We start from the raw sequence: 25590 nt of genomic DNA, 5'->3' as shown, positions 1-25590 counted from the left end.
CAGCGTGCACATGTACGCCGCTGATAATATTGAACTTTCAACGGCTTACAATTTTGAAGCGTGCAATATGTGCTACGAAAAGCCATTTTTGTTGTAGTGAAAACAGAGAAAAAAACAAGCAAGAAATTCATCAAGACTGGGATATCTCAATTGAATGTTGTTCATTTTCCTCAACATCATTCTGTGGTCGAATGTCATGTACAAGATGCTGCAGACCAACATTAAGCAAATTTGTAAAACTGTGTATGTTCGACCAAGACGGAGTCTTAAAATCCTGCTGACCAAACAAACCAAAGTCAGCCACCCCTGAATCACTGAAAAAACTAGGTTGAATAGTAGAGGTTCTTGAAAAAACTTATTTTTTAATGAGCTTATTGTCTGTTTTTTTTTCTCTATCTTCACTACAACAAAAATGGTTTTTCGCAGCGCGCAAATTCTTTTTCCGCAGCGTATATTGCACGCTGCAAAGTTGCAAGCCGTTAAAAGTTCAAGATTATCCACGACGTACAGTGCACGCTGTTGATACAATTATGCGTGGCGTGTGAGAAGGTGGGTATTTTGGCATTTAGCGACGGTTCAAAAACCGTCCGTCGCTAATTAGCGACGGCTTATTAACCATCGCTTGCTTAATAAACCGTCGCTGCGTCGCTGATTCAATTTTAGCGCCGGTTTAATATTCCGTCGCTTACATGGACCAGCGTCCGTGTTTACGAAGCGCGGATTGCAGTAGTTTTGAAAATGTTTTTTTTTTTTACAATATTTTTGAAAAAAATTTTAAAATTAAATTATTTTAAAAAAAAATCCGTTATTTGCATGTGTCATTTTCAAATTATTGAATTTGTCTCTATACTACAAGAAGGCCACCTTTTCATAATCATCATAATATGTGAATTGAATTCGGGGAAAAGAAATCATGAAAATTTTAACATTTTCTCTCTCTCTGTCCCTACTGCTTTGCGTCGCCTGGCATCCGTCTCAATATGAAGCTTTCTTTCAATGCCTGGAAAATTACCCTCAACCCTCTTCCTCTCCAATCTCGGATGTACTCTACACTCCAGATAATTCATCTTTTCCATCTGTTTTGCAAGCTTACATAAGAAATTTGAGGTTTAATGAATCCACCACCCCGAAACCACGTCTCATTATCACAGCATCTCATGTTTCTCATATCCAGGCAGCCATTGTTTGCGCTAAAGCGTATGATTTCCAGATGAGAATCAGAAGCGGCGGACACGATTACGATGGAGTTTCATACGTGTCTGAGTATCAGAACTTCTTCATTCTTGACATGTCCAACCTCCGGGCGATTAGCGTTAACATCGAAGATGAGACGGCTTGGGTTGAATGTGGCGCCACTCTTGGTGAGGTTTACTACAGAATTGCGGAGAGAAGCAACGTTCACGCCTTCCCTGCCGGAGTTTGCCCCACTGTTGGTGTCGGTGGCCATTTCAGCGCTGGTGGGTATGGTAACATGATGCGAAAATACGGGCTTTCGGTAGACAATATAGTTGATGCTAAATTGATCGACGTCAACGGGTTGCTTCTCGACAGAAATTCAATGGGAGAGGATCTTTTCTGGGCCATTACAGGCGGCGGAGGATCAAGCTACGGAGTCGTGCTGTCGTACAAAATAAAACTCCCCCGTGTTCCTCCAGCGGTGACCGTTTTCCGGGTTCGTAGAACTTATGACTCAGATTTCACAAACCTAATCTATCGTTACCAAGAAGTCGCACCCAATTTCCCAGACGAATTATTCGTGCGACTCACGCTGGACGTCGTAAACAGCACCTCCGGACCAAAAACCAATAGGGCAACATTTCGCGCTCTGTACCTTGGAAGTTCGAAAGACCTTTTTTCTCTGGCAGAAGCAAGTTTTCCAGAACTGGGAATACAGCAGAAAGATTGCATTGAGATGAGCTGGGTTGAATCAGTTCTTTTCTGGTACGATTACCCGACAGGCACACCAGTTGACACCCTTCTCAGCAGGGTTCCTCCAGCTCTCAGTTACCTCAAAAGAAAATCTGATTACGTGAAGAAACCCATGACAAGACCAGGGCTTGAATTCATATTCAAGAAAATGGTGGAACTGCAATTCCCCATGCTGGCGTTCAATCCTTACGGAGGTCAAATGGCTAGGATCCCACCCTCTGCAAAACCCTTCCCGCATAGAGCAGGAAACCTCTTCAAACTTCAGTATGTGACTAATTGGAACGAAGGGGGAATCGAGGTTGCGAATTATTACATAAATTTGACAAGAGAGCTGCATAATCACATGACTCCATTCGTGTCCATGAATCCAAGGCAAGCGTTTCTCAATTATAGGGATCTTGATATTGGAAATAACGATAATGGAAGGGATAGTTTTGGGTTAAAATACTTCAAGGATAACTACGACAGGCTGGTCAAAATTAAGACGATGGTTGATCCACATGACTTCTTCAGAAATGAGCAAAGCATTCCCCCGACGACCCCTGAATATTACAATTTAGAGGTGGCCTAGTTAAATATTAGTTTAAGAATTTGAGTTTGAATTTACAAAAGAGAAGAAAAATCCAAAGGACATTTTGGATGAGCCTTGGTCGGAGCAATTGTCCACGTTATGAAGATGATTTCCGACCCGATATGAATCATTAGCAGAACCAGTTGCTTGAAGAAGTTGGTGATGATGGATTAGCTGTTTTTGAACTCTGGTTGCTTTATACGGCATGTTGTATGAGTTTTGTCTTTGAACATTCCAAGTAGCGATGATTGAGATTTGTTTCGCTTGTTGATTTGAATTAATGGCCGGAGATGGACTATCAGATATTAACCCAACAAAAAGTGATTTGGGTTGAAATTTTTAGGAATACAAGGGTTGGTCGTTTTGTTGACTAACCATGTCTAGCGGCAATAATAGTACTGGATAATGAGGAGAGGATAAGAGTAGCATTAATATTTCATCTAACATAAACTTATATATTTACAATGAAAAATTAAATTCAATATTCTAAATATTAAAACAAAATTTTTAATATGTCAAATACATAGTTGATCATAAGGATCGAAACATCAAACAACAAAGTTTCAAAAGCAATTTTCCTTTTCAAAGACTTCTCACAAACTTAGTTACTTTTGATCAGTTATATGCGCAAATCAAAACAAAAATAATATAGCAATTTTCTGACATTCAATTTTTAAAAAAACTGGGTAAATTTTGTATGTAAACCATCTAGGTGCATTGGTTAAGTGTCCATAATCACTACACAAGTCGAAGTAAAAACAGTCATAAAACCAAACGAGTATCATCACACTAAATGTTAAAGAAAACTACACCAAGGAGAGTTACAGGTTCTCAACTATGTCATGAAGTCTAATTACTAACATCCGACCTAAAAGAGACGAGAAATACAAAAAAAAACAAATCATTCCTTGGTGGTTTTGTTGATGAGGGATTTGTGGATGTGAGGGATAACACCACCACCGGCTATGGTACCTTTGATGAGGGTGTCAAGCTCTTCATCCCCACGAATGGCGAGCTGCAGGTGCCTCGGTGTTATCCTCTTAACTTTGAGATCTTTACTGGCATTTCCAGCCAATTCAAGCACTTCAGCTGTCAAATATTCTAGAATTGCAGCAGTGTAAACTGCGGCGGTGGCTCCAACTCTTCCATGGGCATTGGATCTTGACTTGAGGTGACGGTGAATTCTTCCTACAGGAAACTAGAGCCACAATGCGAAAACACAAGGGTAAGTTTACGGATACATAAATTGCATTCAAGCATGTAGAAGTAATGAAAAAGAAGCTACTCTTTTAATCCTGCAAAGGTAGTTTGGTGGCTAACAGTCAACAAGAACAAGAGAAGTGAATCATGCAACCAATTTCCTGTAATGATATTCTCTTTCACTCCAAATAAGCAAAAGAAAACTATCAAATTACTCCATTTTCGCCCATTAAAGATATGTGTCACAGAGATTACTCACATATACATCAAATCTGGGATTTGTTAACAAATTTTCAGATTTAGAACTACATACTCCCAAACTTCACAAAGATGCCGCAGTTTTTCAAGTTAACTATTGTTGAGCTTCATGTGGACGTTTTCCCAAGTTAACAAACATACAGCAAGTTGCTAACAAAACGTATACTGTTTTTTTCTCAAATCGGAGAAACGCGCAAACTATGATTGACCTCAGCAACGTCTATTGAATTAGTTGAAACTTGAACGTAAGTAAGGCTCAATATTAATACAATATTTGGAATAAAATACAGCAATTCATACCTGTAAACCCGCACGAGCTGACCGAGACATAGGCTTTTTCTTATCCTTTTCCTTAGCGGCGGCAGCTGCGGTTGTCTTCCCCGCCACAAGCCCTTTTCCACCTTTTCCGGCCATTTCTCCCACCTAACTGCTGTCTCAGAGAACCAAAAAAAAAAGGTTACTGGACAGAACTATAAACAGATCTGAGCATTCCATAGAATAAATTGAACTTCCAGATAGCAAAAAACGAATCTCCGAGGCATTATTACACAAAGTGGAAGGGAAATTCATTAATCTAAGGATCTGAAAATGCATATTATAAAGAAAAAACAAGTAATAGAATGAAAATCAAGAGTACCTCAGAAAGTTTGCAGCAGCGGAGAGATAGAACAGGAGAGAAGACGGAAAGGAGTAAGTAATTGCTATTGGAGAAGTGAATTTATCGCTTTGCTATTTTTTGAATTGAAAGAGAGGGTGGTTTTGGCGGGAACACGTTTTTGCGTTCGAAAATTTTGGCCCTCTGTGTTTTTACTAAAAAGTCCTTTTCCGTTGGAATCTGAACTGGGCCACAGTTGAGCGGATTTTAAACAGCCCAATCTTATCTTTTTAGCCCACTATATTTGGGTTAGGCCATGAATAGCCCATTTAAATTGTTATCCAATCTTTACCATATAAAAAATTTAAAACTACAAAGTGCATGGTGTTTACTTATTTTCTTTGAATGATAAATTCGGAAGATTAAATTATGATTCACATTTGAGAAATTTAAGAAATGATCTTTGTGTCACCATTAATTTGAAATATAACATTATTAATTATTAACATTTGAATGAAAAAAAAATAAAAAAAATAATAAGAAAGAAGACAATTAAAGAAAAGATTGTTTGACCAATGTCATTTTCCAATTATTTTTTTGTCAAAATTGTCACTTTTATTGTGGAAAAATCAATTTAATATGAAAATGACATGATTTGAAAATTAGTGAAATTATTTTATATCAGAACATCGCAGTTCGTCCGTCAAAACATTGTTAAAGAAAATGTATATACGAGGTAAGGGAGAAAGGAAAAGCAATTTGAGCAGTTCATATGTATAAGTAGAGTCTCCATTTTCTTGAAATTTTTGCGACCGAAGCTTTATGTTTGGCTCATGTTGGAGATAGAATTTGAGATGCTTATGGTGGGTAATCACTAATGATTTGTCGGATATCACTAACGCCTCTAATGTTGTTCGTAAATCAAGTGACGACACCCAAAATTTATTTGTTATAATCACAAAAGGATCACATGTCCACTTGGATTGATTGTCCACCCGGATCCCAATTCTCAAGTAACATATTTTCTAAGAACATCAAACATATTTGGCGTAGAAATTCATCTATTTTAGTGCAAAACTTTTATTGTAATAGAATTAAGGGTTGGAGATGGCCTAACCATCTTGCATTTATGTATTTTCATTTTGAGCTACAAATTTTCTAGTTTTCTATTACATATTTTGATGTGATCGTTGACTTGAATGTTGTAGGATTTTTGTCGAATATAACATACGTCTTTAACGTTATTCGTGACAACACCCAAAATTTATTTGTTATAAGCACGAAAAGATCATCTGTCCACTTGGATTGATTGTCCACCCGAATCCCATGTTTCGGATAACATATGTTCTTACAACATCACATATATTTTGATGTTAACCATCGAATTTTAAAAATTAAATCTTAGTTACAATTTTATATGAGCTCATAAACTCTTTAATTTTAGTTTTACTAAATATCAAACATTTTACTAATTGTATCAAACTGTAATTATTTATTCTCATATGTCTGATAAATGTAACAAATCACGAATTTCACAAAAAAATAAATGTAAATAGTTAGATAAATATGTTGCACAATAATAAAAGAATAGATTGAACCCAAAAAGCTCACATAAATGTGACCCGTTTGTGGCATTAGTATCAAACGGGTAAGTGAGTGGGAGCGATCAGTCAATCAAAAACAAACGCGTCACACTCTCGATTGAATTATTTACGCACGCTAAATGTTTAAAACGATGGTGGTGAAAACGATTCCTTTGACAAAAGTGGACAATGGAAATGGTTAAAAACGTGTGTATGACTCCCGCTTCTCGAGACGCAATCATGTCCACTTTCTTTTCAAAAAAATTAATCATTTAATATTGAAAGGAATAACTTTTTTTTAAAAAATGTCAGATAAATATGGTGAGATGAAATTTTGTTTCCAACGCGTATAAAAAATAAATAAGAAATATAATTTATTATAAACAAAAAAACGTATAAATTCATCGGATACAATTAGAGAACAAATTGCAAAAACTTGTGTGAGAGACGGTCTCACGGATCGTATTTTGTGAGACGGATCTCTTATTTGGGTCATCCATGAAAAAATATTACTTTTTATTGTGAATATCGGTAGAGTTGACTTGTCTCACAAATCTTATTTGTGAGACCGTTTCACAAGAGACTTACTCAAAAAAAAATTTATAATCTATATATTTACACGAACATTAAAAATAACTTCATTGGATCATATCAATTTTGAACTCTACTTAAAAATAAACAAAAATAAAAAAATTACATGCAGGAAAATGAGTCAGCTATCTCCCTCGTGGATTGAAAAAAACACGCTACAGTAGCCACTGTCAAATACAACTTATTAAGGTGCAAAAAAAAAAAAAAGCGATCGAAATATGATATCTGAGTTGTTGTGTAATTTAAAAAAATTGAGTTTTATCATTAGTACTAGAGATAGCAATGGACTGAATCTAAACCGGTCTCGTACTAAAGTCGCCCTGGGGTTGGGTTTAGACTATGTCTAGCTGGTCCAAAGCAGGTTCGAGACAGGTCCTGAGATATGATCGTCCTGCCACTATATATATATAATCTATTATTTTTTTAATTATTGAATAATATATACATTAATCTCTAATTTTAGCGCGTAATCTTTTAGGATTAAAATAGTTTTATTTTATTGTCATAAAATGAAATATTTTGAAAATTAGAGATTGCGTGTTGAAAATAAGAGTTGTAAATATTGAAAATTAGTGTGTGATGATGTATGTAATGATGTATTTATTTTTGGATTATTTTCAAATAATTTCTATAAATAGGTCTCTCAATTTGTGAAGAAAAACACAATTGAGTAGATAAAATTTTATAAAGTGTGCAGTTTAATATATTTTTTGAGTTTGACATTTTTACTTCTTACCGTAAATTTTTACTTTTAACAAAATATATAATTATAATTTTTGTTTTTTATGAGTTGAATATAAATTAATCTGCTTTAGCTAGTAATAATTTTTTGTTAGAAAATTATATTCACATAAAATTGAAAAGTAAATTTAATGATTTATTCATTTTTATAAGTTTTTATTTTATAACGATTAAATTTTTAAAAAATAGAGAATTAATGGGTCCTTACCTTCATTCTTTTGTTCCATTTGAAATTAAAGTAGCAACATGGGGATGGGGTTTATAAGCAGTGACAATTTTAATGTGAAGACTCGCTTTCGCTACGGCTCCGGTAGATTCTCTTAACCAAGTTATCGAGTATCCCAATCAGAGAAAGGCTAATCAAGTATTATCAAAGCCGGCAGATAGAAAGTAGGAAGCTTGGAGAGATAATGAGAATAAATGAATAATTGATAAAAGATCTTCCAAACGTTACCGTCAGCTATAGCTTTTGGAAAACGGCTAGCGTTTGGTCATGCACAACTTGTTTACACAAAAACTCAAGCGAGACCATCTCATCAGTGATCAAAACATATACCGAGAAAGTTGTGCATCATCTGAGATATTGTGTGGATAATATACATATCAATTGAGAGAGTGGCTTCTACACACAATGTTGCTGATCAACTTAAAAGACCCTGCCAGGACCATTTTGAAAAGCACTGTGAAGCAACCAGTTTGAGATTTATGGGTACTTGATTATATGGAAAGTGAGAGATTGTTAGAGTATTGCCCAGCAAGTCAACTTGTGGTTTGAGCTCTATTGATTTTTATGCAAAAAAATCTTTATTTTAATAATATTTTAAAATTTTATCTAATTATGACATTTACTTTATCAATATATTCATGCAAGCCGCATAGATAAAGCTCTTGAATATACTATAGTACCATGAGGTTCATAAATCACATTGATCATACAATTCATTAGATGTATAGTGTATATTATAAACTCGTTCATAGTCAATTCAGCAGCCTAAAATACGGATAAATGTCGCTCGAGTTAAAGACTAGCTATGTGATGTTAACGCCACGTTTCATTGGTACGAACATGAATATGTCCAAACATACAGATGAATTATCATATGATGAGTAACTGAACAACCATCCCTTGAATTTTCCAAGTGGCTGCCAATTATCGAGTGTATTAAGTCAACGGTCATGATTGTACAACAATAGTCCTTTTACTCGAGACAACATAGAAGCTCTACATGCTACTGATGCGCTTTGACTCGTTTACTTACTCTGTGAGGGTCATCATGTGATGAGATTGAGTGTATTTTTGACATACGTAGGAGCCGATGTATTATAGTTAGGGATTTACCTTTCACCTACGAGTATAGATATCTTATGTGATATGATGAATTAATAGTGTAATGAATCTCTGGTCAGAGTATGAGTCGTGCTTTAAGAAAAAAGTGTTTTGCTATTTGTACACGATGCCACTCTGATTACTCAAAGATACATAACATCGCCATCAAATTTACGTACAATTCTCATAACAATGATTGCATATTCGATCGTGATATATGTGTTAAAGAGACCCTAATTTAAGATAACTATAATATACTAGTTCTTGCAGACACTATCAGTGATATCTAGAAGATCACAAGGTGATATTATTAGATGCTCTTGCAATGATTCGATGAATTCAATTGGAATTGAGTTCTGCAGTTCGTGTGATCAAAAGGTTTATGCACGTATTAGGCTAATAAGGATAAACCTATATAATAAATAAATGTTGTCTTGAATCACATGATTTATAAAGTCACGACTAGTTATATCTATGAACCATTGATGACACATAAGAATTGGATTTTGTATTTCCATTGAGATGGTCAAATTCAAGAAGTTGAATTTGATGATCAAGTTTTATGGAGACCTGACATATGACTTATAAAGAAGTTTATAAGTAGATTTCATATGTTAAAGTTGTGAAAGTTAGTTTGATTACTAATTTTGTGAGGATAATGCAAATGGTTGCTTTAGCGAAGGAGTTCCGAAATAGGTAGATGCAAAATATGGATTAGTAGAAAATTTGATCTCCGAATTTTCACTTTGCTTCATAATAAAGATTTTTGTACTATTGTCACATCGACGATGTCTTACCATCAATCAGAAGGATGATGAAACAAGAATCAAGGATTGTTTGATTAATTAAACTCGTAGTTTCTTAATCAAACAATGACTATGAGATTTCTGATTTGTTAAATCACCCGATTAGAATTTTAGAAGGTTATAGAATCTCATTGATAGATAAAGACTTATTTAATACTATCAAATCTTCTCAAAGTTTGATAAGATAAACATGAGAGATGTGAAAAGGGAAAAACTACTAGTTCTATAAAGATTAATAGACATTAAATATATGTTATCAACCTAGATTCTCTACTCTCCCCCTCACGCACCAAAATCTTGACCAATTTGTTGGACAAGAAGCCACGACCGAGACCTCCCTCTTCCACCACCACTCCGTCGTCCGTCACCTCTTTACTGTCGTGGTTTCGTCATCTTCCGACGATTGATCTCAACCAAAAATCTTGCTTAGATTACAAATACAATCTAAACAAGAATCATATGACACTCAAGTCAAATTTTGAACATCAAAACCGGAATTTTAAATTTTATCAGCATTTAAAATTGCATGAATTAGTAATATCCCTTACGATATTTATAAATTTAACAAAATATATTACATTCAAGCACTGTTTGTGTTTTATGTTAATTTGCCAACTTAAATAGAATTTATATCAAGTTACGGCGTATGTGTGTACAAACAACGAGGATTAGATTCATATAATTGTATAAATGCTCTATTAAATGCAATATTTTGATGGAGACTGATCCATCCTCTTTGAACTTCATCTTCAAAATTTGTTCTCATTCTACTGATCGACTTTATTGTGGCGTTTTCGCCTTTTTTGGTAGCCCTATGCTCAAGGAAACGCGTACCAGTTTTCTCGCCAATACATTAATAATTCTTTTTCTTATAAAACCATATCTCAAATAGTATTAAATAAAGTAAGAAAGAATCTGATAAAATGAATAATTCATGCATCCGAAATACATTTTCGACAATTTCAAATATATATATACACACACACACAAGCATTTTGGCCGAGGGTACCAAAATGATCCATCAAGGTAAATATCATTCGTAGGCCGGCAAGGGTCTTTTGGGGCAATAATAGGTCGATTTATAAGTAGTTAACGTAGGCACACCTTGGGCAGGTGCATATATATATATATATATATATATGGTAAAATATATAAAATTCAGTTCCTGACTGATGTGATATCCCAAGTAAGTGATGAACATTTTTTCGAATAAGTCTGTTGTACATAATTTGTCTAATGTGATTAATTGACTAATATAATTTACAAACTATTATATTAATTCAAATATTTTAGAAAAAAGTAGCGGTTGTGAATTTTAACAATATAACAAAATTGTATAAAATCAACCACCTATGTAAAGATTTAAAAATCAAGAAAATATTTGGAAATTTTAGGGGATTGGACGGTCTTGTATGCTTTATAATAATAAACGATAATAAACAGAATGAGCTCACTTTTTCATACAACAGCACGCAAATCCGAGGGGTATTTTGGACAATTCAATAGGAACCCCTCGACGCGTCTCCGTGAATTTACGTGGCGTCGTGAAGCAGCTAGTTGAAAGCTGAACATCCCTAATCGCGCGACACGTAGCCCGAAAACGAATGGATCGATTGCCACGTCATATTCCAGCGTGGCAGATTCTAATCCTAGTCCGCTATTTCGCCCTTTTCTCCTCTATAAAAATGGCCCCCCACCTTCGCGGTCGCCTCATAAGGAAGGGCGTCACACAAAGTACACAACAAAGGAAATCACACCAAAACAGCTACCATTTCTTCCACACTTTCTCACACACTTCTCGTGTTTCTACGTGTACTTTCTCTTTCTCTTTCTCTCTGTTTTTTTTTTGGTGCTCGCTCGATCTTCTTTCCGGATTTCGGGTTTTGTGTCCGGAAAATGGAGATTCCGGCTTTTGATGATCGTGTCTCCGTTTCCGATTGCCTGAGTCTTCACGTTTCTTAGAGAGGATTATATTTTTGTTTGTTTTGCAAGGTGAGGTTTTTCTGAATTTGAACGCGCTACGCGGAAGTGAAGCTTTGTTTTAAAGATTTATGTAGCAGACTTTAGAAGTTATTCCATGCTTTCTTTTGCAATTAGAGATGGATTATTGTTGAAATTTTTGGTTATCCTCTGGTATTGGTATCTGATTGTCGTTAACCCTTTTAATTTTTGAAGATTGGGTCTGTTTTTAGCTTAACTTCTCTGTTCTTGTGTCGATTGATATATATATTTTTAGATCGAGTAGTTTTTTCTTTCTTTCTCAAATCATCATCGTCAATTTGGCGCCGTTTTTTAGGCAGGCGATTTACTGCGAAGTAGATGAGAATAATAACATCTTATGAGTAGATATTAGATTTGTTGTCTTCTCGATTGACTGGATGAAAAAATGGAGACGTAAAATTGAGAGAAACTCCAGATAGTTCCAAAGGAAATAGCATATTGGAAGTGATGCCTTTCCCTTTGAAAATTCAGCCCGTCGATTTGAATACGCTGCCGGAGAAACAGGTTCCGGCAAGTTTCGAGCCGTTAAAGCCAGTAGTGAAGTCCCGGATCAAACGTCTTTTCGAGAGGCAATTCTCGAGTGTGCTGAAAATTTCTGCGCTAGATAAGCCGCCCAGCGCTGATGAGCAGCCGAATTATTGCAACAAGGATGTATCGGAGGAGTTTGAGCCTAGCTCAATCTGCCTGGCGAAAATGGTTCAGAATTTCCTCGAAGAGAACAACGAGAAGCCCAAGTGCGGTAGAAACCTATGCAATTGTTTCAATGGAAACTGTTCTGACGGCTGTGATGATGAGTATGATTCATACAAGGCTTCTTCCCCCGTGGATGCGTGCGACATCCTTAAGGTAATCTTTAGCTTTTTTTATATACGGTCATGATTTTGTGGGCAGATTTTTTTGCTACGTAGTAGGAGTTCATATTCATGGATAATGCATCTGAAAAATTAATTCCGTTTATTGATCAGAGTTTGGTAACCTCTGTATGCGTCTCTGAGAGAAATCTGTTGGCTGACACTGCCAGAATAGTCGAGAAAAACAAGATCAGTAAGCGCAAAGATGGATTTTGCAGAGAAATCTTGACAGATAGCCTGGCAGCGCTTGGATACAATGCTTCAATCTGCAAATCAAAATGGGCGAAAACGCCCTCTTTTCCCGCAGGTACCCAACAATATTTTGCAAAACTTGTTCTTTCTCTTATCATTCCTAGAAAATATCCAGCGCTGCTTAGGCATGCATTCTGTGTTCAGGAGAATACGAATATGTAGATGTGGTAATCGAGTCCGAGAGATTTTTCATCGACATTGATTTGAGAGCAGAATTTGAAATTGCAAGATCCACGAAGGCGTACAAACTGGTCCTTCAAGTACTTCCCAACATATTCGTAGGGAAGGCCGATCGTCTCGAGAAGATAATCGACATCGTATCAGAATCAGCTAAACAGAGCTTGAACAAGAAGGGGATGCCTTTTCCTCCATGGCGCAAAGCAGATTACGTAAAATCCAAATGGCTTTCTCCTCACACTCGCCATAACTTGAACAACGATGCTGACAAGAAAGAGGAGGGATTGGTTGAAAAGACAAGTTCTTGTGATGAAATTGAGTTCATATTAGTAGAGAAATGCTCCGCCGTCAGGGAAATCAACGGCGGTGACGACGACAGCGAAAAGAAGAGTGCAACTCCAACGGTGCTGCCGTGGGAGCCGCCGGAGATTAAGCCTAAGATTTCGCACAAAGGAAGTAAGATTGTGGCTGGTCTAGCTTCAATAATTCAAGATAAATCGTAAAATTTTGATGTGTTTTTATTCGATCATAGCCGGCTTGCATGTAATTCCCCTTCTGTTTTTATCGCAAGGGTGTGAAGAATAAATAATATAATATAAAAGAAAAGCAAAAAGAAAAATTACTTACATGAATAAATTCAATGTTCTTGTTGTATATCAACTGTGTTGTGTTATTTATCCTTTGATTCTTCTTCTCCTGTTTCAAAGATCAATGCGTATTCAATACGTAAAATAATTCACTATTTTTAAATCTGTTTTTGGTCAATAAATTATATACTATAAAGGAGAGATTTGCTTTTAAATCTCCAAAAGTGTAATTAAATATTTGTTGTTCTTGTCTCATCGAAAATTTCTCCCTAGATCCTGATTAATGCAAAAATTTTTGAATAATGTTAAAGGTACAACAAATATATCGTTACAGCGATATTTACAATCATTATATCTCGAGATTTTACTGTTATATCGCGAGATTTTATTTTCAATATATTTGAATTTTTTGTATTGTACAAATTGATGTACAAATATGGATGTACATATAGCATCACTCAAAATAAGATAATACATTTATCTTTATCTGTGAGACAGATCAATCCTACCGATATTCACAATAAAAAGTAATATTTTTATTATAAAAGAAAATACATTTTTATGGATGATCAAAATAAGAGATCCGTTTTAAAAAATATGATATGTGATATCGTCACACATAAATTTTAAATATGATATGCTCCGAAGTAGTCTGTCTAGCTAGGGGCGATGATGATTTGGTGTTGCCTAACTCAGCCTTCGGCGCAGAGAATAGTTTGGTTTAGTTTAGTGTAAGTTGTACCAAAAGACTGCTTAAGCAAAGTATCTTTTATAGGAAATTTTAGTTTTAAATTCAAAGCGCTTCGTTTTCCGTGCAGTTTTGTCACGTTATGCATCATTGGACGGAAATTTAGAGTCTTCTTTAATAAATCAAAAATTCAACAAATCATGTTTAATTTCAAATCACGAGCCTGACGTTTCTTGCGAACACCACCACCCTTGTAGTACAATTTACGAACAAATAAATTCAATGGTACTTGGAATATCTCTTCTCCTGATTATAATGTAATTCTAAAATGTACATTTTTTTTCCTGAGAAAAATGATTCAGTAATGGTGATGTTCTGGAAAGGCTCGGGTCATTTTTGGATTCGGAAAGGAAAAGAAGATCAAAGCAGGATTAGATTCCAAATTGCTCTCGGAAAACTGAGTAGAGCATGTGTAGAAGTTAGCCAAGATAAGTAAAGGGTTCATCTTTCCCGACCAGGGTTCGTCTTGTCCGACTAGAGTTCATTTCACTTAATAACCGGCAAAGATCTTTCTAGATCGGCTTCCTTTCCACTTGGGCCGATTGTAAGGATATGAGCCCACCAGTATGTGCCAACATTTCTCGAATTCATTAGCGTGACAATCAGTGCCCATGACAAGACCAGAATACTATGTCTCGCTATGTCTATTGTCAAAGAACAAGGCACGGGCAACCGTCATAGGATAGTGCATGGACATATGTCTAATCGGGAACAATGTCCAAACACCATAATCGAGGTCATCTTCTCCCATATAAATACTCAAGTTTGCTAATTTATTTGGTACATGAGATATTGCATTGTAATGTATTCAATAAATTATCTCTTTACTTGGTGAATCATGTAATGACTTGAGCGTCGAAGTTGCTACACCGGAAACCATTTCGACTCCCCACTGACATTTTTTTGTTGAGTGTGTTTAGATCGTCTAACCTGAGCTCATCCTACTCGGTTAAGGGTACTCACATGCTAGGATACTCGTGCCCATCCCATCAGACCAGCCCACCCGGGATCTTCCCATCAGGTCAGGCCAGGCCACCCGGGTTCATTCGATCAGGCCAGGCCACCCGGGTTCATTCGATCAGGCCAGGCCACCTGGGCTCATCCCGTCATGCCAGGCGCATCCCGTCAAGTAAAAAATATTTACAAGGAACTTACACATCTCTGTCTGCTAGATTGTCCACTCAGCTCACCCAATCTATTCGGAAATCATCAAGTAAGTTCTCATGTTTTTCTATTTTTCATGTTCTGACTTGTCAAAGTTGATTTTTAGTTACATAACTTTGTTTTTTTTTTTTTTTTTTTTTTTTTTTTTTTTTTTTTNGTGATTACATTAGATATTTGTTTGGAATATATAAAACCAACATAAATTTTGTTTAGAAAACATCATATACAGAACAAATTACGGGGTGGACAAACAAATAAAGAAATGGAAACAAAATTACATAGATTTCTTTTGCTTTTTGGGTTTGGTAAATAACACTGCGAGTGAACATATTTGTTTATTAAAAAAAATAAAAAGTCTTAAAAATTCGTTAAAATATGGTTAATTTTTTTTTTCTTTTTAGATTACATCTTTCGATACTTTGATTTAATTAGAAAATTGGAAACCCGAGGTCTGTCAGAGAATAAAATATTGCTATGGAAACACGTGCAGTTTACTTAAATACCTCATATAAAACACGTTTTCTTTAGAGTCGCATTTTGCTTTAAATGCAGGGGTGTTGACGTACGAGAAACGTCGAGATAAAATGGTATACAGTCCCTTAGTTTTCAAACTCGAACTAAATGAATAAATAAATATCGTTTACTTACATTGAACTACTTTGTGATCTTTTTTCCTCAAAATTATTGCCTGGACTTCAAATGGTTGCTTGTACGTATGGACAGAGCTATGATTTTGGTTCAGTCTAGCGACTTAACGAGGATCTTTGAAGGAATGATAGCGAACGGAGAGTGCGGTGAACGGAGAGTGCGGCGGAGATGTTTCGTCCCGAAGTGAGTGCGAGTCGAGCATAGAAAGCATGCTTCAATTTTTTTTTTACAAAAAATTAGATCAGCTTTTTACACTGGACCTAACACTGGGCCTACATAAACTCTTGTTTTTGGATAAGTAAATATAAATATAGGCTCCGAAGCACGAAGCTTGTCCAGTTAGCCGTTGAGTTTCATCTGTCCAAATACAATTGGGCTTGAATATATGGGCCCATCTCAGTAGGGAAGTTTTGCAGGGAGGAGTAAGAATCCCCTGCTTTGCGGCCCGTTGTGGTCTTCCTCAAACCAAGAAAACTCGTTGCTCTTCCTAAAGTCTTCCCACTTTCAAGATCCAAATCTTGTTTGCTATTGCTTCTCCACGCTTCTTAACCTGCTCCCTCAGTAATGGCTTCTTGAGATCCCCCCTCTTTTGCTTCCGCTCAATTCAATATCTTTTTTTTTTTCTGGGTATGGTTTCTTCTCCCGCGCAATCTTGTGCATTTCATTCACAAGGAAGCAGTGCATTCTTGATGTAACGGCTATTTGGCGGATCAGAGATGCGGGTTTTTAATGCGGTTGCGGTTTTTTCTTGTTTTGTTGGTTTACTCGTATCTGGTTCGTTCGCTATTGAAAATTTTCGTCAAGCGTGAGTACCTTTTTTAGATTTTGTTTTTCTGTTACTGTTTATGTGCCCGCAGTTACGTGCATTTGCTCTCTGGTTTGGATTTTTCTTGTTTATTATTGATGGTGCATTGTATATTTTTAGTTCGAAATCTGTTCATTGGTTTATGATGAAAATGAATTCTAGGAAAATTTTCATTTTTTTTTGGTTTGATCACTCGTTATTATGTTAAGGGAGGTAAATGGTGGGTGCCTTTTTGCTTGTTATTTTTATTTTTATATCCATTTTCCTCTGTCGTGGTCACGTTTCTTGTCGATGATGCTAATTTACTTCCTTGATTAGCCGTTTCACGTTTCTTGTCGATGATGCATGCACTTTTTTATTCGAACACGAGCCTTGGTTTGTTTTGAAGATGCGCTGATGGGGAATTCTCGAATTCTTGATTTAAATAAGGTTTGATGTAAAAGTGAGGTCAAAGGTCATCATGGTTCTCTGAGTCCAAAAATATTTTCTCAGAGGAAAATCAGAACGTTAGCTAGCAATCAATAGATGAAAGGTCTTTTTTTTATGTGTGTTACATGTATGTGTGTATTTACTGTTTATGTATAAATAATATATCGCGTGTTCGCATATTGCCAAAGACATTTTGTCCTGTTCATTTAACCTGTTTTATTTTGGCTGTATCTTCTTTCTGTATCCGTACCAACTGCCAGTGCCCAAATATTACTTGCAGTTGACTTTCTATACTTACAGTTCAATTGATGGTGCAATTTAATGGCACAGGTTTCCTATCATAGAACCCGATCCTGGTCATACAAAACTTCGTCTTTCAAGAGAAGGCTTGGAGGCAATTGAAAGAATCCCAACCCCTATTGCAGCTGTTGCTGTAAGCTTTAGATTCACGACGATTATCATATAAACATGATATTGAAACAGTATCTTTGTGTGGGGTACATTTTAAGTGGTAGATTGAATGACCGAAGCAAAATTTGTAGGCAGTTTGTTTTATTGTTGTTGGTGCTTGAAGAATGTTTGTTTACCATGATTTAGTTGGATTTCCACATGCCACTTTCACATCTGTTTGTGTGTTCAGCAATGCTTGTTATTCATAAAGTCTTCTCATTGTGTGGTGTACTTTTACAGGTTATCGGACCATATAGATCTGGAAAATCATTTTTACTTAACCAGCTTCTGTCTCTTTCATGTTATGAAGGTCCATTTTATCACATTTTGTTCTGACGATGACTTTCATTTTTCCTTTCAAGTGTTCTAAATCCTGATAGTGAAGTTCGAATTTGACAGGTTTTGGTGTTGGCCACATGCGTGATACTAAAACTAAAGGTGTATGCTGAAATTTCCTTTTTTTATATGAGGATCGATGCAATGTTTTTTAAACTGTGCTCATAATTTTTTCTGGTTTATGTAGGTATATGGGTGTGGGGTACTCCAGTTGAAATGGATATTGGTGGAGTTAAAACTTCTGTCATCTATCTTGATACTGAGGGCTTTGAAAGTGTTGGAAAGTCAAATGTATATGATGATAGGTGATTTTGAAGTAGCTGTAATTCATTTTAAACTAATTAACCAATATGTATGTTCTTACTAATTTAATTGTTTCTGGGGATTTATCGATTCTGATCGGCTGTTTTACAGGATTTTTGCCCTGGCAACTGTCATGAGTTCTGTTCTTGTATATAACCTTCCTGAGACGGTTTGTTCTTCTCCCAAATTCTAATTCACTTTTACTGCATCATATTAGTGTGGAATTAATATGAATCTTGGCCATTTAAAAGTTTTTGAAATAAACCTACAGTGATCCATCCTGAGACTATAGAAGTCATGATCTACATATATAATAGAAGGCAATGCACATGCTATATAAATCGCTCGTATGATCAAGATTGTTGGAATTGTCCAATAAATCCTGGGTATTGATGAACACTTTATTGTAAACTCTAGAATGTTATTACACATTTAAGTAATCGAAATCCTGTACACTATTGATTTTATTTTCTTCTTCATTCCCACGGACATAGTCAAGATTACCTCTGATTTTTAATCTGGATGAGGACCATTCTTTTTGGTATATCAGTCAATTTCCCTTTTCTCTCGACACCTGCATTGAGTAGTCGAGAAAAAGTTTTATGTTGATCTAGTTATATAATTCCTGCCATAGATATCCCATCGTATTTTCATCGTGTCTAGAGTGTAGTTGTCAAAAGCGCGAGGCGGAAAAAAACGTTCAAGTGTCTAGGGTTTAAAGTGTAAAGCTTAAAGCGAAGCGCACACTTTACGGGAAAAAGTGCAATAAACAAAATATTATCAAAAAATAAAAATAAAATCAAAAGTCTTTGAAAATGTTAAAGATGAAATGTCAAATATCAAAACAATCTTCATCGTCATCTTCCTAATCTACATCATCAGCTACATCGCTTGATTTGTATCAATCAATATCGTCTTTTTAAGTTCAATCACTAGAGTTCTTCATCTACAAGATTAGTTCGAGCTGAGATTGTTTTTTTATTGTTTGCTGAATAAGATGATGATGCTTTTTTTGAAGTAGATGTATGTCGAGATCGAAAGTCGTACACACTTTCAACAACCTGAGCCGCTCGTGCTACTAAACTTGATTCACTCCAACATAAATTTTCGTCTTCATAGACAAAATCATTATCATCATTGTCTTCATCACTGTCATCCAATTTTCCCAATAACCGTTCATTACTATCATCTATATCTGACGACGAAATAGGATTGATCTTATCTCGAATGACATATCTTCGCCCCAAAGCTCTGTGTTGAGACAACATATTTTGTTTTTTAGAATGTATCTACCAAAAAATTTCAAAATAATAAATCGAGTCCATAATATAAATTTTAATATGTATAAAAAAAACTCATTTACATGTTCAAAAACACTCCAATTGCGTTCACAACATGAAGAAGAACAAGTGAGGTTAAAAATATAACCTATATGAGACTTTTTTTCACTGTCTACCAACCTCAATACTTTCACCAAAGAACTATAGTTTTCCAAAAAGAAAGCATCAATATCACTCCTGCCACGCGTTTTCCAGCCTCTTTAGAAAATCGGCTATTTGCTTGCCTACTTTTCAGATGTAAACATCTTTATTAGATTTGCTTGTTGTACTTGAAACCGCTTTAAAGTAAAAAACAATTGCGAAATGTGTCTTTGTGGTTCTTACCATGTCTCTTTGTACAATAAACTCTCTCACAATGCTCAATACTTGTGGTCTATTGGAAAAATAACAATTCACCACCAATTCCCGCTCATGCAATTTCAGAGTCGAGGAACAATTTTGAATATATTTTCGAGCAACAAATCTAAACAATGAGCTGTACAAGGAGTCTATCACAAGGGTGAAAATCGGTTTTCCAAAAAACAAACCTGAGAAGAAAGTATATTTAGTCAAAAAATTGAAAATATTTAATTCTTAATTGAAAGTAACATAAAATTAAAATAGCATTGACATTGAAACTTACATTATACAACTCGAATTAAGCACAAATTTAGAAAGAAACTCAAACATCTTGTCATATGTGTGAGAATACCTGAAGCATCAATGGAGTCAATAAATATGCTTATTTTATGACCGTTTACCAAAATTTTTACAAGAGTCCTGCTCTTTTATCGGTCCACCCATCCGACATTATTGTGTACCCATGCTTAGCATGATCTTTATTGGGGATTTGAGATGCAAGTTTGAATTTGTCAACTTCCTCTTCAAATACTTAACTCTGACTTCATGATATGATGAAGGTTTCTTTCCCAACCCAAAGTTCCCAATAGCGTCTATACAAGGCCGGAAAAGAAAACATATTTAACGGCTTTGAAAGGAATTCCGTCGTCATACATCCATGTAGTAAATCTCTCAACCGCATTGTCTCTTAATTTCCTTTTATTTTCATCAAATAGACCTTTATTTTTCACATATCTTTGTTTGGAAATTTCATCAAAATCTTTCATAAAACAAATATAAAGATCAATAGGCCCTGTTTGTTTACATATTTTACCTTGGACCGTGCAGTGGATGTTTGAACTGGGTATTGATCGTTTCCCTTTGATCTTTAGTTTGAAGATCAACTTTATATTCTTCCAAATCAACAATATCATCATCAGAATGAGGAATATTTCATCTATCGGATTCTCCATTTTACTCTTTTTGTGCATGAACTCTCTAACTTTTCTCTAACACGTCTGGGGCATTTCATACAAACTTTCGCATTTCTATACCCCAACTAAATGCAGCATGTATCGATAAATCTTGCCATTTGTTATTTTACCGTGAAAATACAACTCACAACATTTGGATTTTTAGGATCCAAAAGTGTTGCAAAATTCCAAGCGATATCCTTTTGATTTGATGGGGTAGTTGTATTTGACATGAATAAGACTTAAACCAACTGAAAATCATAATAATCAATCAATAAATTGAAAAAAAAAGTTAAACAAGACAATAAAAAAGTAAACTAACAGAAGAGACGAGTTCTTAGTTTCTTACCCTTGGTAGGGCAGAAGATGCGGTGGCGGCATCGAGTCAGACGAGAGGCGGTGAGGACTGAGGAGGCAGGGCTCGCGCTTCGTGGCACTTTGTGCTTAAGACGAAGCGCTCGCTTTTGACAACTATGGTCTAGAGCCGTCAAAATGAACTAGACCTGCCCCACCAAATATGCGGGAGGGGTTGGCAATTTCCTAGCTTCCCCAAATGGCGGGTTGGCCCTCAACATTTAGGCATGTTGGCCCGCAACCCGCCATTTTATAACAAAATTCGGCTAGGCCCTTTAGTCTGTTTTGACGGTTCTTATTTTTTCGTAGATGTGGGCTACTATCACTGAATCATGTATGTCCTATGTTGTGTTGTGTTCTATTTCACTATATTTCTACTGCTAAAAAAACTCAACAATTACTCTGCATGCCACCTCTAAATTCCTCGGCATGTCTCTCTATGCCTGTTGCTCCGTTCACTTGAAAAAAAAATCTACGACCACTTGTTTTTAGATGTTAAAACTTATTTACTTTGGCAACTTTTCTTATTGTTTTAAGCTTAGATACGTGAAGCAGATGTGTCTCGGCTGTCATTTGCGGTTGAGCTTGCCGAAGAATTTTATGGAAGGTTTGTATTGACATCTCACTTGATCAACATTTGGTGCCTATCAGCTTTAACTTTGCATCTCAACTTGATTTATTCTGATGATGTTTCTTTGTTATTTGTTGTTTCTTTCATATGCATTCGGAACAGAGTGAAGGTAATTTGCCCATTTCTTTTTTCTCCTTTCATTATGTTTTCATAATTATTTCACCTAAAACAAACAAAAAGGAAAAGATGAGATGCTAAAGGTTTAATATATTATTTCTGCAGGGAGAAGATGTGGCTTTTGAACCTGCTAAGTTGTTATGGCTAATCCAGCGCGATTTTCTTCGTAGGTTTTCCTACAAAACTATGGTATTCATTTATAGAAGTTTTAGGCACTTAATAGTCAACCAGCTGTTTCCCACCAACACTCAATTTACTTTGCATGAACTTCTTTTTGTCATTGGAAGTCCTTGTAATATTATCCCCTTTATGCTACTCTTCTGACTGTTTTACCAATTTCTGAACTTGATACTCTTTGTTGGCACTATTAGAAGGAAAGTCAGTGCAAGAAATGGTCCACGAGGCTCTCCAAAGAGTCCCTAATACTGATGGTGAGTTTTTCTTTGCTTGCGTAGGCAATTTGGCACTTATTTGCTAAGAATTTGTTTGATAATATTATTAATGGCGAGTTTGAATTTGAACAGGGGACAAGAATATTGATCAGGTATGTAAATCCTCTAACAGTGTGATAATGATTATTTTATGCTAAATACGTGTATCAGGTTTTGGATTTTATTTTCAGGTGAACCGAATCCGTGATTCTTTAGCTATCATGGGCGGAAACAGCACCGCCTTCAGCTTACCCCAGGTCTGCATTTTTTACTACTCTATGTTTCAACTTTGTGTTTCTTGGTGTAAGATGCTGTTGCAATGCTCACTTGTAACATGTAATACTTTTACTTGCAGAAATATATGCATTTTTTTAAGAGTGAAATAGCATGCTCGAGCTGAAATGGAAAGAAACATAGGATGGTCTTCCTTCGTTTACATAATATTTATCGTCCGTTAATTTTGAACTCGGCTTATTTTTCTATTTATTTATGTAAAAGAAATAAATATGTCAAATAGTTTAAGATAGCGAATAACTGATGCAGGCTACTGCAGACTTTTCTGTTCATTCTGTCATTGGCTATAAACTTTGTTGACATAGATAATTGTGTTGGCATGGTGTTCTAGAATCTTGTTTTTCTTTCATGTCTGCATTCTTCTTTTTTCATGACAATGTATTAGCATCAGAATTATCTAACTGTTAAACAAGCAATATCCACACAAGGCTTAAATTTAATCAGGAAAATGTTACATTTATTGGATATGGAAGAAATTTTTTTATTTTTTTTTTAACTCGATAGGCGAGATTTTTCATTGTGAATTTTTGGTTTTGTTGTACTAAAAGATCTTAACAGTATATTTCGTGTGACTCAAGTTAGAAATATATGTGCCTGTATGAAGTGAGCCCTGCTAGTTAATTAGCATTCATATAATGGATTTTTTTCTCGACAAGACTTTTCCTTATAGGTCATTACTTTCATTACACACGTGTTCATATAATCTCAACATAAAATAGTAGCTCAATCTGAATATTGGTACAGCCTCATCTGCAACGCACAAAGCTTTGTGACATGAAGGATGATGAGCTTGATCCTATTTATGTGAAGAAGAGGGAAGAATTGAAAGAAGTTGTTTCTTCTATCATCCGTCCAAAGATTGTCCAGGGCAAACCTCTCAATGGAAAGGAGTTTGTATCTTTTCTTGGACAGGTAAAAACTTTCTAATCCATTCATGATGTTACTCATGTAGCCTCCTTTCCTGGATTTTATGGCCAATTTGTGCTAATTTGATTGTGTAATGGTTCAGAAAACCAGCAATGTAATCAATTGTAACTGGTCAAGAGTTAAATAATTGTTTTCTTTTGGTAGGGACAATTCAATTTATTGCTCAAAGGTCTAAACTATTCTTGGTAAAATTTCCACCTGAGTAATGGCTAAAGATGCGGTTGGATAATATATGCGTTCAGTTCCATATGATATGTGATGGATTTAAATGTCAAATGAATCCAATTTAGGATTTTAGTTGTAAATCAAATGTTAGTATGATTTATCCAGTAGATAATGGCCTTGCCTCTTTGAGACTCCTTTTTATAAATGATGATTCTATATCCCAGATTCTAGAGGCCATAAATAAAGGGGAGATTCCATCTACTGGATTCCTTGTGGAGTTATTTAACAAGGGTATACTGGAGCGTTGTTTGAAACTTTACCAAGAACATATGAGTTATCTGGGTTTACCCACATCAGAAGAGTCGCTGCAACAAGGCCATGGGGATTCCAAGAAAGTGGCTATGAAAGCTTTCGATGAGCAACATTTTGGACGCTACCACGCAAAAAGATCCGCTGAGAAGTTGGTTGAAGCAATAGAGGAGGTATGATTTCTGGAACAAGAATCTGATGACTGGGGTTTTTACAAAATCGTTCTAATTTATCTATCTACTCAGGTACACAAGAATTTTATATTGTCAAATGAATATCAATCCTCGAAACTCTGTGAGGCTCTTTATGCAAGATGTGAGGACAAAATGGACCAACTCCAAGTCCTCAGACTGCCATCGATGGCTAAATTCAATGCAGGATTTCTTCATTGCAACCAAAGCTTCGAAAGAGAATGTGTCGGGCCTTCTAAAAGCAGCTATGAGCTGCGGATGATGAAGGTTTGTGATTTTGTTGATATTTTGATATTTAATTTCCTGATGGTATCTTTGTAACACGCAGCTTGTAAATGCAGATGTTGGGGAAGTCAAAATCTCTATTTATCAAAGAATACAATCACAGGCTCTTCAATTGGCTGGTGGCTTTCGCCCTTGTTATGGTGGTGGTTGGCCGATTTATCATTAAATTTATCTTGGTTGAGATTGGAGCCTGGATGATGTTTATATTCTTAGAGACATATACAAGGTTGTTTTGGTCTGCAGAATCTCTTTATTACAATCCAGTATGGCATGTTATTGTGGGGACTTGGGAAACTCTGGTGTACAGCCCTATTCTTGATTTAGACAGGTATCAATAAAATAGAGTTTTTATTAACACGGTAAACCAAAATGGGTTACTTTTCAGTTTTCCGGTCTTATCGATTGCTTACAATTATTTTACTTGAACTCTTGTGCTGAATGATTGTGTTTCCCAACAGATGGGTGATCCCTCTTGTGGTAATAGCTGCATTATTGGTGCTCTACTGGCGATGTTATGGGAAGAGAAAGCACGGTTCACGATGGATGCTACCCCTATACAATAATCAGAAAGACAGTCGAAGATCAGAATAGAAGAAATATATTTATGATACGTAAACTCGTATTCTATCAATCAAAACCTCACCGCGCTTTAAATTTTGACACAAAGCATACGTGGTCTATTACGTTGACGTTGCAGGTTGAAGAGAAACCTTTTATGTTGTAACAGTTGTATCAATTGTACAGCTATATCCAGACGATCATGTTCACTTGGGGATGCAGGCAGAATGGTTTGGTTTAATGATACAGTTTACTCTTAGGTTGTTTCATATATAGTATTTAGATTGTAGGGTGATGTTTGTCTTTGGATGGTGACAAGAGAGTGATATTCAGAGCCTGGATAG

At 35.7% G+C, this 25590-nt stretch overlaps 4 protein-coding genes across 8 annotated transcripts; 3 read left to right on the top strand and 1 right to left on the bottom strand.

Moving 5' to 3' along the window:
• The first annotated feature begins 895 nt into the window (after positions 1-895).
• On the top strand, positions 896-2781 carry LOC140973403 (berberine bridge enzyme-like 8). Its single transcript, XM_073436153.1, has one exon. The coding sequence runs from the start codon at positions 914-916 to the stop codon at positions 2498-2500; it is 1587 nt and encodes a 528-aa protein (XP_073292254.1). The 5' UTR covers positions 896-913; the 3' UTR covers positions 2501-2781.
• A 484-nt stretch (positions 2782-3265) lies between these two features.
• Positions 3266-4683, bottom strand: LOC140973404 (histone H2A variant 1). Of its 3 annotated transcripts, none has more exons than XM_073436154.1 (3): positions 4596-4683; positions 4259-4388; positions 3266-3698 (listed from the first exon to the last, which is right to left on the bottom strand). In XM_073436154.1, the coding sequence occupies exons 2-3, from the start codon at positions 4370-4372 to the stop codon at positions 3402-3404; spliced, it is 411 nt and encodes a 136-aa protein (XP_073292255.1). In that variant the 5' UTR covers positions 4373-4388; positions 4596-4683; the 3' UTR covers positions 3266-3401. The 3 variants fall into 3 exon arrangements, with proteins under 3 accessions (XP_073292255.1, XP_073292257.1, XP_073292258.1); XM_073436156.1 differs by having other exon boundaries at positions 4259-4385; positions 4596-4681; XM_073436157.1 differs by having other exon boundaries at positions 4259-4392; positions 4596-4613.
• Positions 4684-11323: 6640 nt separating this feature from the next.
• On the top strand, positions 11324-13536 carry LOC140973400 (uncharacterized). Of its 2 annotated transcripts, none has more exons than XM_073436152.1 (4): positions 11324-11593; positions 12074-12448; positions 12568-12760; positions 12850-13536. In XM_073436152.1, the coding sequence occupies exons 2-4, from the start codon at positions 12296-12298 to the stop codon at positions 13383-13385; spliced, it is 882 nt and encodes a 293-aa protein (XP_073292253.1). In that variant the 5' UTR covers positions 11324-11593; positions 12074-12295; the 3' UTR covers positions 13386-13536. The 2 variants fall into 2 exon arrangements, with proteins under 2 accessions (XP_073292253.1, XP_073292252.1); XM_073436151.1 differs by having other exon boundaries at positions 11898-12448.
• A 2934-nt stretch (positions 13537-16470) lies between these two features.
• Positions 16471-25542, top strand: LOC140973399 (uncharacterized). 2 transcript variants are annotated; one of them, XM_073436149.1, is made up of 16 exons: positions 16471-16834; positions 17594-17696; positions 17954-18023; positions 18113-18151; positions 18237-18354; positions 18464-18521; positions 21881-22078; positions 22192-22252; positions 22458-22517; positions 22611-22630; positions 22709-22774; positions 23556-23723; positions 24128-24385; positions 24458-24670; positions 24745-25016; positions 25147-25542. In XM_073436149.1, the coding sequence occupies exons 1-16, from the start codon at positions 16746-16748 to the stop codon at positions 25277-25279; spliced, it is 1926 nt and encodes a 641-aa protein (XP_073292250.1). In that variant the 5' UTR covers positions 16471-16745; the 3' UTR covers positions 25280-25542. The 2 variants fall into 2 exon arrangements, with proteins under 2 accessions (XP_073292250.1, XP_073292251.1); XM_073436150.1 differs by lacking the exons at positions 16471-16834; positions 17954-18023 and having other exon boundaries at positions 17593-17696.
• The last annotated feature ends 48 nt before the right edge of the window (positions 25543-25590 follow it).

Source organism: Primulina huaijiensis, chromosome 3, assembly GCF_012295235.1.
Source record: "Primulina huaijiensis isolate GDHJ02 chromosome 3, ASM1229523v2, whole genome shotgun sequence".
Lineage (NCBI taxonomy): Eukaryota > Viridiplantae > Streptophyta > Magnoliopsida > Lamiales > Gesneriaceae > Primulina > Primulina huaijiensis.
The sequence above is the reverse complement of the archived record's forward strand: the minus strand, read 5'-3'. Positions and strand labels throughout refer to the sequence as shown.